The sequence below is a fragment of the Poecilia reticulata genome, linkage group LG18 (assembly GCF_000633615.1).
Source record: "Poecilia reticulata strain Guanapo linkage group LG18, Guppy_female_1.0+MT, whole genome shotgun sequence".
Taxonomy (NCBI): Eukaryota; Metazoa; Chordata; class Actinopteri; order Cyprinodontiformes; family Poeciliidae; genus Poecilia; species Poecilia reticulata.
The window spans coordinates 10,599,693-10,615,027 of NC_024348.1; the positions used below are offsets into that span (position 1 = coordinate 10,599,693).

Consider the following 15,335-nt stretch of genomic DNA (forward strand, 5'->3'; position numbering starts at 1 on the left):
TTCGAGAAAGCCAATAAGAATGAGCTCCCACAATATTTGTACCCGCCTTCAACTATGATTTGCTGGTGATACTAACGTATACTCTGATTGGCTTTGCGTGGAATCTTATTAATTATTCATAAAGCTTCTTTCAAAAACCAATGAGCGTGTTACTACGGAGTTGCTTGTCCCACCTTCTCAGCAAACAGTCCTTGTGCTTTTGAGTGGGGAACCCCGTAGTATGCTCTCCGTCTATATAAGCAAGCGTTGGGCTGCTCAACGTTCAGAAGCGCTTAGAGCGCTCAAGTTAGTAGATCGGAAAAGGGGAGGGAGCAGTAGTTGGTCTGTGTAGGCAGGAACTGAACGTAAATTACTCAGCTCCAAAGGCAGCCGACAACAAAGGCACCTGGAATATTGCCTTCGGAGACTTTCCGGTCACCGTTGGCGGCCTGGCCGGAGTCGAGGTGACAATTTACAGGCTGTTCCTGCTCACAAAGCGGCGTGCCGAGGAAGGACGCGTCTCTTTGAATAGACAGGATGCACGGACCGCCCTCCGGTGACAGCGCATGCCCATTGCGCACGATCAAGAGAGTTCAGTTCGGCGTCATCAGCCCAGATGAACTTGTAGGTTTTCTGTTTTGGGGTGGGATTTATTTTCCTATTAATGAACTATTTAATAGTTGACACATTAAATTATGCAGTTTTATCGGTTAACGAAGTAGTTAACACTTTCGTCAAAGACATGGTTCTGTTTGCAACTGGAAAGTCTTGCTGTTAGCCTAGCCTAGCTAACTGTGTTAGGCTGGAGCTTGAGCTAACTAGCATGTTGCAGGAACTTAACAAAAAACTTAAAGCACAACACTTTGAAATGACCCATGAATTAAACCCCCTTTTAAAATGTTCGATGTTGTCTGTAGGGCCATCGTAAATAATTTTTGTGACTCGATATGTAGCTTTTAAATTTTGTTGTACTACTTAACCGTGTACTTTATGATCTGTTATCTGGCATAAATAATAATTTAAAAAAGCTTATGAAACACAGATTTTATGTATTTTGTTGTCATTTTTATATGCTGTAGTGTGTTTTTATGTGGAAGAAAGTTGTGTTCAATTATTCTTCTACTTTCTATGCAGTGTTTACATTTTCCGTTTTGGAAATTAAATCTGAAGAAGTTGATATCAAAGTTACTATATAAAGTAACTTTTACATAGTGACAGATAATTTGAAATGCTTCTGTATTTTGGTATTTATGAAAACATGATTGCGGTTATTCTGACTTTACCATGTGTTGTCCTCTTTAGAAACGGATGTCTGTTACCGAAGGGGGTATCAAATACCCTGAAACCACAGAAGGCGGACGTCCTAAGCTTGGTGGCCTTATGGATCCAAGACAAGGGGTCATAGAACGCAGTGGGAGATGTCAGACATGTGCAGGTAAAGTGTTGACATGTCTGAATTTCATCCAATAAACATAACCAGACGTCTCTGTCCCAAACTGAGGTTGTGAACCTCTCACTTACAATACATTTGTTCTTTCAGGCAACATGACTGAATGTCCGGGCCACTTCGGACACATAGAGCTGGCGAAGCCGGTTTTCCACGTCGGCTTCATATCAAAAATAATGAAGATTCTTCGATGCGTCTGCTTCTTTTGCTCAAAACTTTTGGTGGATTCCGTAAGTACTTACATTTTATTACTGTAAATACTGATTATAAGCCAATATTTTGCATTTAAACATAATGTTCAGTGGTTCAAATCTAATTTCTAGAGTAAATACTTTTTGCTCATAACATCCAGTAAAGAGCAAATGTCTTTTATTAAATATTAAATATAAAAATTTAAAATTAACACTGCATTTTATGAGTAACACGGTCTACAATAGTATCCTTATATCAAATTTTTTTGCTGCTCTACTATATTATTTTAACACTTTTACAAAATAAATGAATAAATTTAGCAGTGTTTCTCAAAGACTATCTGACTCGCCACACGTGGGAATGGCAGGTTAACACTAACCACTTTTTCATTTGAGTTTTATAGCTCATAAAACAACTCATTAAAAGTTCTCATAAATTTAGTGTTGTTTTTTTTTTATCACCCTACTATAATCCTGTTCTTCTACATTTCCTACGTTACATTTTGTCGCTTTGAGTTTTGCTTTTGCTTTTCTTCCTAGAACAATCCGAAGATCAAAGAAATCCTTGTGAAATCCAAGGGCCAGCCCAGGAAGCGTCTAACCCATGTCTACGAGCTGTGCAAAGGCAAAAACATATGCGAGGGAGGGGAAGAGATGGACAACAAATTTGGAATGGAGCCACAGGAGACGGAGGAGGACATTACCAAGGAGAAGGTATTTGATACCGAGTCCTTGTTTACCTTTCCCAGCCGTTCTCAGCTCGGTTTTCCTGCCACTCACCCGTTGGATCTCCTCTCAGGGTCACGGCGGCTGCGGGCGCTACCAGCCGCGCATCCGACGCTCGGGCTTGGAGCTGTACGCCGAGTGGAAGCACGTCAACGAGGATTCCCAGGAGAAGAAAATCCTGCTGAGTCCCGAACGCGTCCACGAGATCTTCAAGCGCATCTCGGACGAAGAAGACATCATCTTGGGCATGGACCCCAAGTTCGCCCGTCCAGAGTGGATGATTGTGACCGTGCTGCCGGTGCCTCCGCTGGCCGTGAGGCCCGCCGTGGTCATGCAGGGCTCAGCTCGCAACCAGGTGAACTAAAATCATTCTTCCGTGTTTCTACGATGCCACGCCTTGCTAAAATTGTCTAACAAATAATAAAAAAAAAAAATCTGTTTCAAAGGACGATTTGACCCACAAGCTGGCGGACATCGTGAAGATCAACAACCAGCTGAGAAGAAACGAGCAAAGCGGCGCAGCTGCTCACGTTATCGCAGAGGATGTGAAGCTCCTTCAGTTTCACGTGGCCACGATGGTCGACAACGAATTGCCAGGCCTGCCGAGGGTTCGTATACATTCGCATCCAGCTGGATTTTAGCAGCTAGTATGAAGTCAATCGTCATGTTTTTGCTGCTTTGCTAAAAAAGAAGACCTTTTCTGTTTTTTCAGGCGATGCAAAAGTCTGGCCGCCCTCTCAAATCCATAAAGCAGCGTCTAAAGGGAAAAGAGGGGCGAGTGCGGGGTAACCTGATGGGCAAACGCGTGGACTTCTCGGCCCGAACCGTCATCACCCCTGATCCCAACCTGCAGATCGACCAAGTGGGCGTGCCACGTTCCATCGCGGCCAACATGACGTTCCCCGAGATCGTCACACCCTTTAATATCGACAGGTACGGCCGAGAGGCTCCCGGGTTTGAATCGTTGTCAACTTTGCGGGTAACTCCAGCTAATTTTGCTCCGATCGCTTTCATTAGATTGCAAGAGTTGGTCCGGCGAGGCAACAGCCAGTACCCTGGAGCAAAGTACATTATCCGAGACAACGGAGACAGAATCGACCTGCGATTCCACCCTAAACCAAGTGACCTTCATCTGCAAATTGGCTACAAGGCAAGACCAACACAATGTTCTTATGTGTGCTCACATATAGAGATGTCAGCCCACCCAAAGCCCACCATCTTGTCTGACAAGCGTGTTTTACAGACTTTTTTTTTTTTTTTTACTTTGAACTCAGATGAACTAACAGAATGGAGGATTTAAATGACGGCCACTTGATAAAAACATTTGTAATGTCTTTTTAAGGAAAAAAAAAGTGAGGAAAAAACATCAATTAAAATCTTTTTGTTTTTTGTTTTTTTTTAAGTCTGGGTGATTTTTTTTTTCTTATCGCCCTGCAGAGATGTGAAAAGACTTAAAAATTTCTTTCAAATTGTTAACCTGTCGTAGAAAACCTTTTTGTGCTTCTGAAAATAGTTCCCTTTAAGTTTTCTTTCCTCGGTAACAAGTTCCTGTGTGGAGTCTTTTTTTACAGCGCTGTAGCCACGCTGACTGATCAAAACAGATTAGATTTTTAGATTTCCAACTTGGACGACACCCAATCAGAGCAGATCGATCGTAAAATCTGCTCACTGTGGTCGCATTTCTCCGTGCATATCTGTCTGCAAGCAACATGTAACTCATATTCTAACTGTAATTTGTCTTGATCATTTTAGGTGGAAAGGCACATGTGCGACGGTGACATCATCATCTTCAACCGACAGCCCACGCTGCATAAAATGTCCATGATGGGGCACAGAGTTCGGATCCTGCCCTGGTCGACATTCCGACTTAACCTCAGGTACAGACGAAGATAAAACCTGAACAGCGATATCCCGGTCAGGATTTCTGTTGTCCCTGAAATCATCTTGAGTCACTTACGATTCTGCATTTGCACATAAACAAAGGAGTGAATCAAAAAAGTGTTTCTGTAAAGCATTGCTGCAACCGATGGCGCTGGCAACAGATGTTAGTCCAACTTTGCAGGCAACTCCGATGTTGAGATTGGATAAATATTATTTATGATGATAAATATTTTTTTGTTGTAGGAATTGACTATCAAAGTTTTTGGTTTCCCGTGGCGCAGCTTAGCGATTCCTGCATCGTCTTTTGCTTTCGCTGACATCTGTTTTTTTTTTTTCCCACTTCTGCAGCGTCACCACCCCTTACAATGCCGACTTCGACGGGGACGAGATGAACCTCCACCTGCCCCAGTCGCTGGAGACGAGGGCGGAGATTCAGGAGCTGGCCATGGTGCCGCGGATGATCGTCACGCCCCAGTCCAACCGGCCCGTCATGGGTATCGTGCAGGACACCCTCACAGCCGTCCGCAAGTTCACTAAAAGAGACGTGTTCTTGGAGAGGGTGAGTGGATTGCTGCTGGACCGCCAAACAGACGCAGGGTTGAGGTCGCTTTCGCTCATTGCGGGTTTTCCCTCCTCTCTCAGGGTGAGGTGATGAACCTCCTGATGTTCCTGTCCACCTGGGACGGGAAGATGCCTCAGCCGGCGATCCTCAAACCCCGTCCGCTGTGGACGGGGAAGCAGATCTTCAGCCTCATCATTCCAGGACACATCAACGTGATCCGCACCCACAGCACGCACCCCGACGATGAGGACAGCGGCCCGTACAAACACATCTCCCCCGGCGACACCAAGGTACGGGGCGAACATCTTTATCTACCGATTTAAACAAAGGAACCGGCTTCGGATTGCTTAATTTCAAGAGTGAATTTTCAACCAGGTCATCGTGGAGAACGGGGAGTTGATCATGGGCATCCTGTGTAAGAAGTCTCTGGGAACCTCGGCCGGCTCCCTCGTCCACATCTCCTACCTGGAGATGGGCCACGACATCACCAGGCTCTTCTACTCCAACATTCAGACGGTGGTCAACAACTGGCTGCTCATCGAGGGTAAGAGACGCATTCACAGCTGTAAAGTTCCTCCGCTGCCTGGAAACTTATTACATTTGATTTAATAAGACTCCAGACTCTCTATGGATCATAAAATTAAAATCACATGTGATTTTATTTGTATTTCTTATTTAACGGAAACAACACAATTGTGAAATTCAGTTTTTTCAACATTTGCAGAATATTGAAAAAGGTTTTTGCACATTTGTGGTGGAGACGCAGCCAGTGTCTAAGTTTGAGTTAAACAGGACTTTTCTTCACACCGATGTGTTTGTGACAACAACAGGTCATTCCATTGGTATTGGAGACTCCATTGCTGATGCCAAGACGTACCTCGACATCCAGAACACCATCAAGAAGGCCAAACAGGATGTGATAGAAGTGAGGAAAACTCTTAGATATGTTTTCACAGAATAACCATTTAGGAGTTGTTTTCTTTTTGGTGCAAGAAACATCAGAAACGTGTCATTGCAGAGTTTAATTCCCCTCCTCTTCATCTGCCAGGTTATTGAAAAAGCTCACAACAACGAGCTGGAACCGACACCCGGTAACACCCTGAGGCAAACCTTCGAGAACCAGGTGAACCGCATCCTGAACGACGCCCGTGACAAAACGGGATCCTCTGCTCAGAAGTCGCTGTCCGAGTACAACAACTTCAAGTCCATGGTGGTGGCCGGCTCCAAGGGCTCAAAGATCAACATCTCGCAGGTAACGCCTCGCCTCGGCCCGGTCGTCGCCGGAGAACGCCATTCCGGTCTGAGCCGAGCGTAACCCTGTTTCTCCCGCAGGTTATCGCCGTGGTGGGCCAGCAGAACGTGGAGGGTAAGCGAATCCCCTTCGGGTTCAAGCACCGCACGCTGCCTCACTTCATCAAGGACGACTACGGCCCCGAGAGCCGAGGCTTCGTGGAGAACTCCTACCTGGCCGGGCTGACGCCGACCGAGTTCTTCTTCCACGCCATGGGAGGCAGAGAGGGTCTGATCGACACGGCTGTCAAGACTGCCGAGACGGGTCAGTGCACAGAGCAGCAGCAAAACACGAGAGCTGCAGCTAGCAGTGATTTTACTGATCCATTATTCTTCTGTCAGTTACTCTGACGACTGATTAATTCTATTTTTTAAAATAGCCACATTCTGCAGATTTTTCATTTTACTTTTTAAGTTGTTTTTTTTTACCATTTTAGAAATAATTCAAATACTTATTTAAAATAAGAAAATAAACATTTTATTACCTAAAATGCAACAAAAAAATCATTCTTTAAGTGAACACTTAATCATCATCTTTCTCTCTCTACGTCCAGGCTACATTCAGCGTCGTCTGATCAAATCCATGGAGTCTGTGATGGTGAAGTACGACGCCACGGTGCGAAACTCCATCAACCAGGTGGTTCAGCTGCGTTACGGCGAGGACGGCCTGGCAGGAGAGAACGTCGAGTTCCAAAACCTGGCGACGCTGAAGCCCTCCAACAAGGCGTTCGAAAAGAAGTACGCATTCAAAAATCCTCAACCCAACTCGGTCTCCTGTAGTTGTTCCGAATCAGGAGTTCACCCGCCCATTTTTTTAAATCCCTCCAGGTTTCGGTTTGACTGCACCAACGAGCGCGCGTTGAGAAGGGTGCTGCAGGAAGACGTGGTGAAAGACGTGCTGACTAACGCACATGTGCAGAGCGTCTTGGAGAAGGAGTTTGAGAAGATGAGGGAGGACAGGGAGATCCTGAGGGCGATTTTCCCCACTGGTGACAGTAAGGTGCGTGACCGTATGGTCCACAGCAGAACGTTATCTAAAAGGACTCTTGAAATCTGCTCTGACTTCAGATTAAATCAGCAACAGTTGCAGCAGTAAACACATTGAACAGTCAGCAAGCTAAAGAAACATTTCTAAATGTAAAAAAGTGTTGAGAAATGGTAATAAAGTTTTCAATCAGTTATTGCAGGTAAAATCAGAAAAAGGAATCTTGAGCCTGGGCATTTCCCTTTAAATCAGTTTTATTTGCATGAATTTACTCAATGAGATCAGATTTAAATGGTTTTGCGGTCAGATCTAAGTAAATGTTGCATGCTTTTAAATCTTGTTTTCAAACCTTAAATGTGTGGGGTTTTTTTTACATTTTCAAGATTTGGAATAAACCTCAGAACTAGGATGAATCTCTTATCATCCTTAAAAGCCTCTTGACAAGGTAGATGATGCATTAATTGTTTGAACTGCAATATCTCTCTTTGCCTGTAGGTGGTGCTGCCGTGCAACCTGGCCAGAATGATCTGGAACGCTCAGAAGATCTTCCGAATCAACACTCGGACCCCAACAGACCTAAATCCCCTGCGAGTGGTTGAGGGTAAAGCTGACAAATAAAAAATAAAAAAAACTAAATCTCTTTAAACTTGAGAATTGCTAAATCACATAAAATAATTACAAGTTGACGTCAAATGTTGTGTAGAGCTGCTTAAAAAACAAACACCCCTAGCCATTATGTTAGCAGTTTAACAGATCATTTTTGTTGTGAACTTCAACCCATATTCTTTTTTGATTTTTTTTTTTTATCCTCCTCAGGCGTTCACGAGCTGAGTAAAAAGCTGATTATTGTCAATGGCGACGATCCTCTGAGCAGGCAGGCCCAGGAAAACGCCACTCTGCTCTTCAACATCCATCTGCGGTCGACGCTCTGCTCCAAACGCATGACGGAGGAGTTCCGCCTGTCCACCGAGGCTTATGACTGGCTGCTGGGAGAGATAGAGACCAAGTTCAACCAATCCATTGTAAGTTCTGCAGATGTGGCTGGGAGCCGTTTGAGCTTTCATTTTCATCTGAAAGCATGAAACGATTCTTCCTGTCCTCCTCCTCCAGGCCCACCCTGGTGAAATGGTTGGCGCTCTAGCTGCCCAGTCGCTGGGAGAGCCGGCCACCCAGATGACCCTGAACACTTTCCACTACGCCGGAGTGTCGGCCAAGAACGTCACGCTCGGTGTGCCTCGTCTCAAAGAGTTGATCAACATCTCGAAGAGGCCCAAGACGCCGTCGCTGACCGTCTTCCTGCTGGGTCAGGCGGCGCGTGACGCGGAGAGGGCTAAGGACATCCTGTGTCGACTGGAGCATACGACGCTCAGAAAGGTAAGATATCCTGAGCTTTTTTTTATTTTTTTTATCTGACAGCGTTTAATAACTGGCTTTAAACTGAGCGTCGTCTTCCAGGTGACTGCCAACACCGCCATCTACTACGACCCCAACCCTCAGAACACCGTGGTGGCCGAGGATCAGGAGTGGGTGAACGTCTACTACGAGATGCCGGACTTTGACGTGACTCGCATCTCGCCTTGGCTGCTGCGCATTGAGCTCGACCGCAAGCACATGACTGACCGCAAACTGACCATGGAGCAGATCGCAGAGAAGATCAATGCAGGTGGGTTGAGTAACGCTTCATTCAATGCTTTATAAAGAAATGAACCCTCCACTTCCCCACTCAGTTACACTGCGCTTTCCTTATCTCAGGTTTCGGTGACGACCTTAACTGCATCTTCAACGATGACAACGCTGAAAAACTGGTGCTGCGAATTCGCATCATGAACAGCGACGAGAACAAGTTTCAAGAGGTGAGCTTTGGTTAACGATGAAAGTGAGAGAATCCGGTGTTGGTTCAGATTGTGAGAATCTGCTGTGCTTGACCAGGACGAGGAGGTCGTTGACAAAATGGACGACGATGTGTTCCTGAGGTGCATCGAGTCCAACATGCTGACGGACATGACTCTGCAGGGCATCGAGCAGATCAGCAAGGTGAATCCATCGGGGTTTCTTCTTTTTATTCCTTTAGTTTTGTTTCTTTAGTAAATCTCTACAAATATGTTTTTGCTCGTCTCTTTCAGGTGTACATGCATCTGCCTCAGACCGACAACAAGAAGAAGATCATCATCACGGAGGACGGAGAGTTCAAGGCCCTGCAGGAGTGGATCCTTGAGACGGACGGAGTGAGCCTCATGAGGGTGCTCAGTGAGAAGGACGTGGATCCTGTCAGGACCACCTCCAACGACATTGTGGAGATCTTCACGGTACAAAACCCTTTCCCGTCATGAGCTGAACATTTATTTCATTGGGATTGTCACTGAGAATTGTTTGGTTTTGAATTGAAAAGGTTTTGGGTATCGAAGCTGTCCGAAAAGCTCTGGAGAGAGAGTTGTACCACGTCATCTCCTTTGATGGCTCCTATGTCAACTACCGCCACTTGGCTCTGCTTTGTGACACTATGACCTGCCGCGGTCATCTGATGGCCATCACGCGTCACGGCATCAACCGTCAAGACACCGGGCCTCTCATGAAGTGTTCCTTTGAGGAGACGGTACAAGGATTTTTATTTAACTCAAAAGAATCAATCCTCACTTTTTTTTTTTTTTTTTTGTAATTCCTAACAAATCTTGTTTCCTTTTCCGCTGCAGGTGGATGTGCTGATGGAGGCGTCCTCTCACGGAGAGTGTGACCCGATGAAGGGCGTGTCGGAGAACATCATGCTCGGCCAGCTCGCCCCAGCAGGGACCGGCTGCTTTGACCTGCTGCTGGATGCTGAGAAGTGCAAGTACGGCATGGAGATCCCGACAAACATCCCTGGCATCAGCGTGGCGGGGCGTAAGTGGAGGCAATGTTCTGGATTTTTAGGTGTGAATGTTTTGGTATAGCACATATGTTGATACATTCTACGTCTTTGTTTGCAGCCACTGGAATGTTCTTTGGCTCGGTGCCGAGCCCCATGAGCGGTATGTCTCCCGCCATGACACCCTGGAACACCGGAGCCACCCCAGCGTACGGAGCATGGTCCCCCAGTGTTGGTAGGTCAAATACAGCCATTGCTTTGGACCTCTCATTGTTTTCTATTCATTCACTGACTCTTTATTTGGTCACTTAGGAAGCGGCATGACCCCTGGAGCAGCAGGTTTCTCTCCCAGCGCAGCGTCAGATGCGAGCGGCTTCTCTCCAGGTTACTCCCCAGCCTGGTCTCCCACACCAGGGTCACCGGGGTCTCCTGGGCCAGTCAGTCCATACATCCCATCTCCAGGTTAGACTGCACCAAATGAACCAGACAGTCTAGGCAGACGAACTGGAGTTTGAATTATGCAGAGCTGCTGTGAGTGAACCCTAAATGATTGTTTTTTTTTTATTTTCTTCCTCAGGTGGAGCCATGTCACCAAACTACTCTCCCACCTCCCCCGCCTACGAGCCTCGTTCTCCGGGGGGCTACACCCCTCAGAGCCCAGGCTACTCCCCAACGTCGCCTTCCTACTCCCCCACCTCTCCCTCTTACTCCCCCACCAGCCCCAACTACAGCCCCACATCTCCATCGTACTCCCCTACTTCACCCAGTTACTCCCCGACGTCTCCCTCCTACTCTCCGACGTCTCCATCTTACTCCCCGACGTCTCCCTCCTACTCCCCCACTTCTCCCTCGTACTCCCCGACATCTCCGTCATATTCTCCAACCTCTCCGAGCTACAGCCCAACATCGCCGAGCTACAGCCCGACGTCGCCCAGCTACTCCCCTACTTCACCCTCCTACTCGCCAACCTCACCCTCTTACTCTCCCACTTCTCCATCCTACTCCCCCACCTCCCCTTCCTATTCCCCTACCTCTCCGTCCTACTCTCCAACCAGTCCGAGCTACAGCCCCACTTCGCCGAACTACACCCCAACTTCCCCCAGTTATTCTCCTACCTCCCCTTCATACTCTCCTACATCGCCCTCTTACTCCCCAACCTCCCCCAACTATACACCAACCAGTCCAAACTACTCCCCTACTTCACCCTCTTATTCCCCTACATCTCCATCCTACTCCCCCTCCAGTCCACGCTACACCCCTCAGTCGCCCACTTACACACCCAGCTCGCCGTCGTACAGCCCCAGCTCTCCATCATACTCCCCAACCTCGCCCAAATACACCCCGACGTCCCCCTCGTACAGCCCCAGCTCTCCGGAGTACACCCCCACCTCTCCGAAATACTCCCCGACGTCGCCGAAGTACTCGCCTACATCACCGAAGTACTCCCCCACTTCCCCTACCTACTCCCCAACAACTCCGAAATACAGCCCCACCTCCCCCACTTACTCCCCTACCTCCCCAACCTACACCCCCACCAGTCCCAAATACTCCCCCACCTCTCCGACTTACTCCCCAACTTCGCCCAAGTACTCACCCACGTCTCCGACGTACTCGCCTACTAGCCCCAAAGGCTCCACCTACAGCCCCACCTCCCCTGGCTACAGCCCCACCTCCCCCACCTACAGCCCGGCCATCAGCCCCGACGACAGCGACGAGGAAAACAACTGAGCTGCGGAAGAGGCGGGGGGGAGGCTGAAGGACAGCAGCAGCTTTAATCGGCCTGAGAACGTGGCGCTGTGGGACCCGTGATTCCACCAGGAAGCTGCTCCCCCTCCCCCCCCCCAAGATGTTCAAAACTGTTTGTGAAAGACTTGCGCTGCTTTACCTGATGAGGGGTGAAAATGTTGCCTTTTGAAGTAGTTTCTTTACTCTTTAATTTCAAGATGGGGTGTGAAGAAAAACTGATAATCACCCAGAGGGAATGAAAAGGGGAGGAAGATGTGAACATTTAAGTCCCTTTTTAACTTTGGTGTCCTGCATCCAGTCCCTCTCTCTCTCTCTCTCTCTCTTTCTCGCAGTCTATAAATGCTGGTTGTGTTGTCGATGGTGTACATGTTGCCAAAAGCCTGAGAAGTAAAGATTGTATTCACCATTTAAACATAAACCATAATGATATCACAAAAACTGTTTCTTGTTGAGCATTTAAAGAAAGTTTAGGTGGACACATTTGTATCATCTGCATAAATGCACACTTTAAAAAAAGAAGAGAGAAACTGGTTGGGAGAGAAAGGACTTTTATGTCCTTGCTCTGAACTTACATGAGCATATATGTATCCATCACTTCCATCTTCTTCATCCTTCACACCCCAAAAACCTGAAAGATGTCACAAAACTACCCACCAGCATCTTTTTGTCTACCATTTTAGAAACTTGTACGTCAAAAGCGGACAAAAAAATAAACACTTTTCCAGATGATAATCTTCCCTAGAAGCTGGGAATGTCAGATTTCACGCAAGAAATTGTAAAAATGAATCTGATTTTTGATTTTGAATCTGTGACGAAATGGAGCTCAGAATAGATGAGGGATAATAGTTTTGGTCTTGCTGCTTTTGTCCTTGTTTTCAGAAGTAGTGCACGTCTATACATTTTAAAAATCCCTCCTACATTTTTGCAAATTTTTGTCCCATTTCTAATAGCTGAAGTGTACTTGCGTTCTACTCAGTTTATTTATGAAGTTAACTACTATTCTGTATGAGTATGAATAGAGAAAATAAGAGTTTAATTTTTTTTCTCGTTTGCTTTTGGTGACTTTTTAGTCCTGTTTGCAGGAAGTTCATCTGCTCTGGATGAAGAGGCAGGGGGACAGATCTTAAGCGCCAGTTGACTTTCTCATCTTAAGTTTCTCGCTCCAGTTAAAATAGCCTGGAAGTTTAAAGTCTTCAGAGGGAAACGCTTTCTGTCCTGCTTAATATAAAAGTCGGAGATGGTACATTCGAACTTTATTTTTTAACAAGAAATGGTCCAAAGAAACTGCACTGTTAGCCTTTGTTTTAAAAATCCCACTACAGTAGTGTGTACTTCTTTTTTTACATCTTTACACAGCTTGCTGGCTTGGTAAATTTGGGAGGTTGTTGTTGTTTGACCCTTCCTCGTTTGTTTTTGAAATTACTGGTTTCCCTACCTCTTCATCCTGGAGTTTCTAAAATCAGTGTTTCCTTGTATTTTTTATTTTTTTTCCTCCATGCATTTTACCTGTGATGAGGGGAAATCATGGGGAGGAGGTGGGTTTAGCGTTGACTCCGACTGGGAGTCCCGCTGAGCTAAAATGCATATTTTAGGTTCGGGAAAACTTAATGCAATCTAATTTTGTGGAAACAAACAAAACTGCTTCATATTTAGCCTCGGCTTGAATGAGCTGCGTTTTCTGGCCTTAGACACAAAGCGGATCCGATGGACATTAATTCCACAAAGTGTTGCATTTTGTCTACTACGTTTGCATCCAACGCTGTTGTCTTACCTGTGCTGTTTAGTCAGTCCACAACAACAGGACTGCCATGTTGAATGAATGAGTTAGTGTGTGTACGTTTGTGTGACTGGAGCGTCTGAAGGTGATGCAGGGTCTAAAGCTGAGGAAAGAATTCATCTGTCCAGTTTAAAGGAAGGTTTAACTTAAAAGTTGCCACTGTATAAAAATCAAGTCATGATCTCATTCTCTGTATCTCTGTTCTGTTTGTTTTTTGACTTGAAAAAATGAATAAAAGTTTTACTATATCATTGTGTTGATTACTTAAAAAAAACAACAAAAAAACGCATTTTTACACAATGCCTGGTTTAGCAAGGTTGATTGCAGTTTTTAAGGTGAAATGTTTATTAGAAATTGTTTTAAACTTAAAACCAAAGTTATCAAACAGGCTGATTTTGGTGCAACAATTTATTTAAGCTCTCTATTTTTGTAGAATGTCGTTTTAAAAAAATATATAATTTTAGACTATAACATACCTTCAAAAAATTAATCTACTCATACTGATGTAGGTCATGGCATATTTCATGACTTAGCGTGTTTTAAACAAAGTACTATTTTTTTCTGAACTGGATTTGCTGTTGTGTTTGGAGTTATTAGAACAATTCTGACCCATGCATCTGCCTCAGACCGACAACAAGAAGAAGATCATCATCACGGAGGACGGAGAGTTCAAGGCCCTGCAGGAGTGGATCCTTGAGACGGACGGAGTGAGCCTCATGAGGGTGCTCAGTGAGAACATTAGGGTGATGACAAGGAGGCGTTCTGATCAGCAGTTACAATAAGGATTTGACTGCTGTAATGCTAATAAATATGTTCCCATTGGCTCTTGGGAAGGATACAATTAATTTTCTACATGCTGGTTTTTCTTTTTAATTTGTTGTTGCAATTTTAAGCAAAATGATTGCATATAACATGTTTTCCCTTGCAGCAAAACTTTATCCAGCACTTGCTGTGGTGAATGTTAACCTGAGTAAAACTACAATCACTACAAAAAAAAAAAAAATCTAGAATAATGACTATTAGACAAATGAGTCCAAAACAGAGATGTTTTGTCATTGCATAAAGTTGTTTGGAGAAACACAGCTCATCATCGTCGACCTCATACCAACTGATAGAGAGATGATGACTCGGACTTGTTTTTGCATCACTTTGCGCTCATCGAGTTCACCATAAACTCCTTTTGTAGGCCAAAGCATGCAGCATGTCATCTGTCTGTCCAACGCGGTATCATTGTTCATCAACAGAACAATGATCCCGAACTCAGCAACAAATGGCAAAAGAAAAGATTCGAAATGTTGCCCAGTTAAAGTCCAGACCTCAGCCTGAGTGAAATGTTGTTGTGGGATCTTATGAGAGCTGTGCAGAAGCACAAACCTGCATATCAACGTTGCCTACTTTGCATTGTTTTATGAAGAGTGGTAGTACATTTGAGGTTAGATTTGTTCCAAGACCTAGTAAAGTCCAGATCCCGTCTGTTGCATAAAGTTTATTTTTTTGTGTAACCAGTTAAAGTACAACCATAGAGACTCTCTCAGGCTGACTTTAAGGAAGTGCGTTTCCCAACAGCGTAACTGTGAAGGCTGAACCCTTTCACACATTGACTTCTCACCGAAAGCTTCACGGTTGTTAGAAAGGAATCGTGAAGGGTGGAGCTGCTCCAACGGACCTCAGCAGTAGAGAAGCAGGGTTAAAGATATATTCAAACAGTCGAAACCAAACATTTAAATAAATTGTGCAAAAACACATAACAGTTTTTTTTAATCCTTTCACATTAAATTAGTCTAAGCTTTAACTTTTTTTTTTTACAATTTAATTTCTAATTGCAGAATAATAAGAGATTTTGATAATTTTTTTGTTACTTTCTTTAATTTCTAAAGTTTGCATACAATGGAGTTTAATGTATCAAAGA

At 45.1% G+C, this 15,335-nt stretch overlaps 1 protein-coding gene across 1 annotated transcript; it reads left to right on the top strand.

The window, feature by feature from the left end:
- Window positions 1-516: 516 nt before the first annotated feature.
- Window positions 517-13,674, top strand: polr2a (RNA polymerase II subunit A). Its single transcript, XM_008435419.2, has 29 exons — window positions 517-603; window positions 1,282-1,414; window positions 1,520-1,656; window positions 2,158-2,331; window positions 2,417-2,698; window positions 2,790-2,951; window positions 3,056-3,276; window positions 3,361-3,493; window positions 4,096-4,220; window positions 4,573-4,783; window positions 4,867-5,076; window positions 5,162-5,330; window positions 5,617-5,711; window positions 5,835-6,038; window positions 6,119-6,341; window positions 6,631-6,814; window positions 6,905-7,076; window positions 7,557-7,662; window positions 7,878-8,083; window positions 8,172-8,435; window positions 8,517-8,724; window positions 8,814-8,914; window positions 8,991-9,095; window positions 9,185-9,367; window positions 9,451-9,654; window positions 9,752-9,938; window positions 10,025-10,138; window positions 10,216-10,365; window positions 10,481-13,674. The coding sequence occupies exons 1-29, from the start codon at window positions 517-519 to the stop codon at window positions 11,629-11,631; spliced, it is 5,901 nt and encodes a 1,966-aa protein (XP_008433641.1). The 3' UTR covers window positions 11,632-13,674.
- Window positions 13,675-15,335: the final 1,661 nt, after the last annotated feature.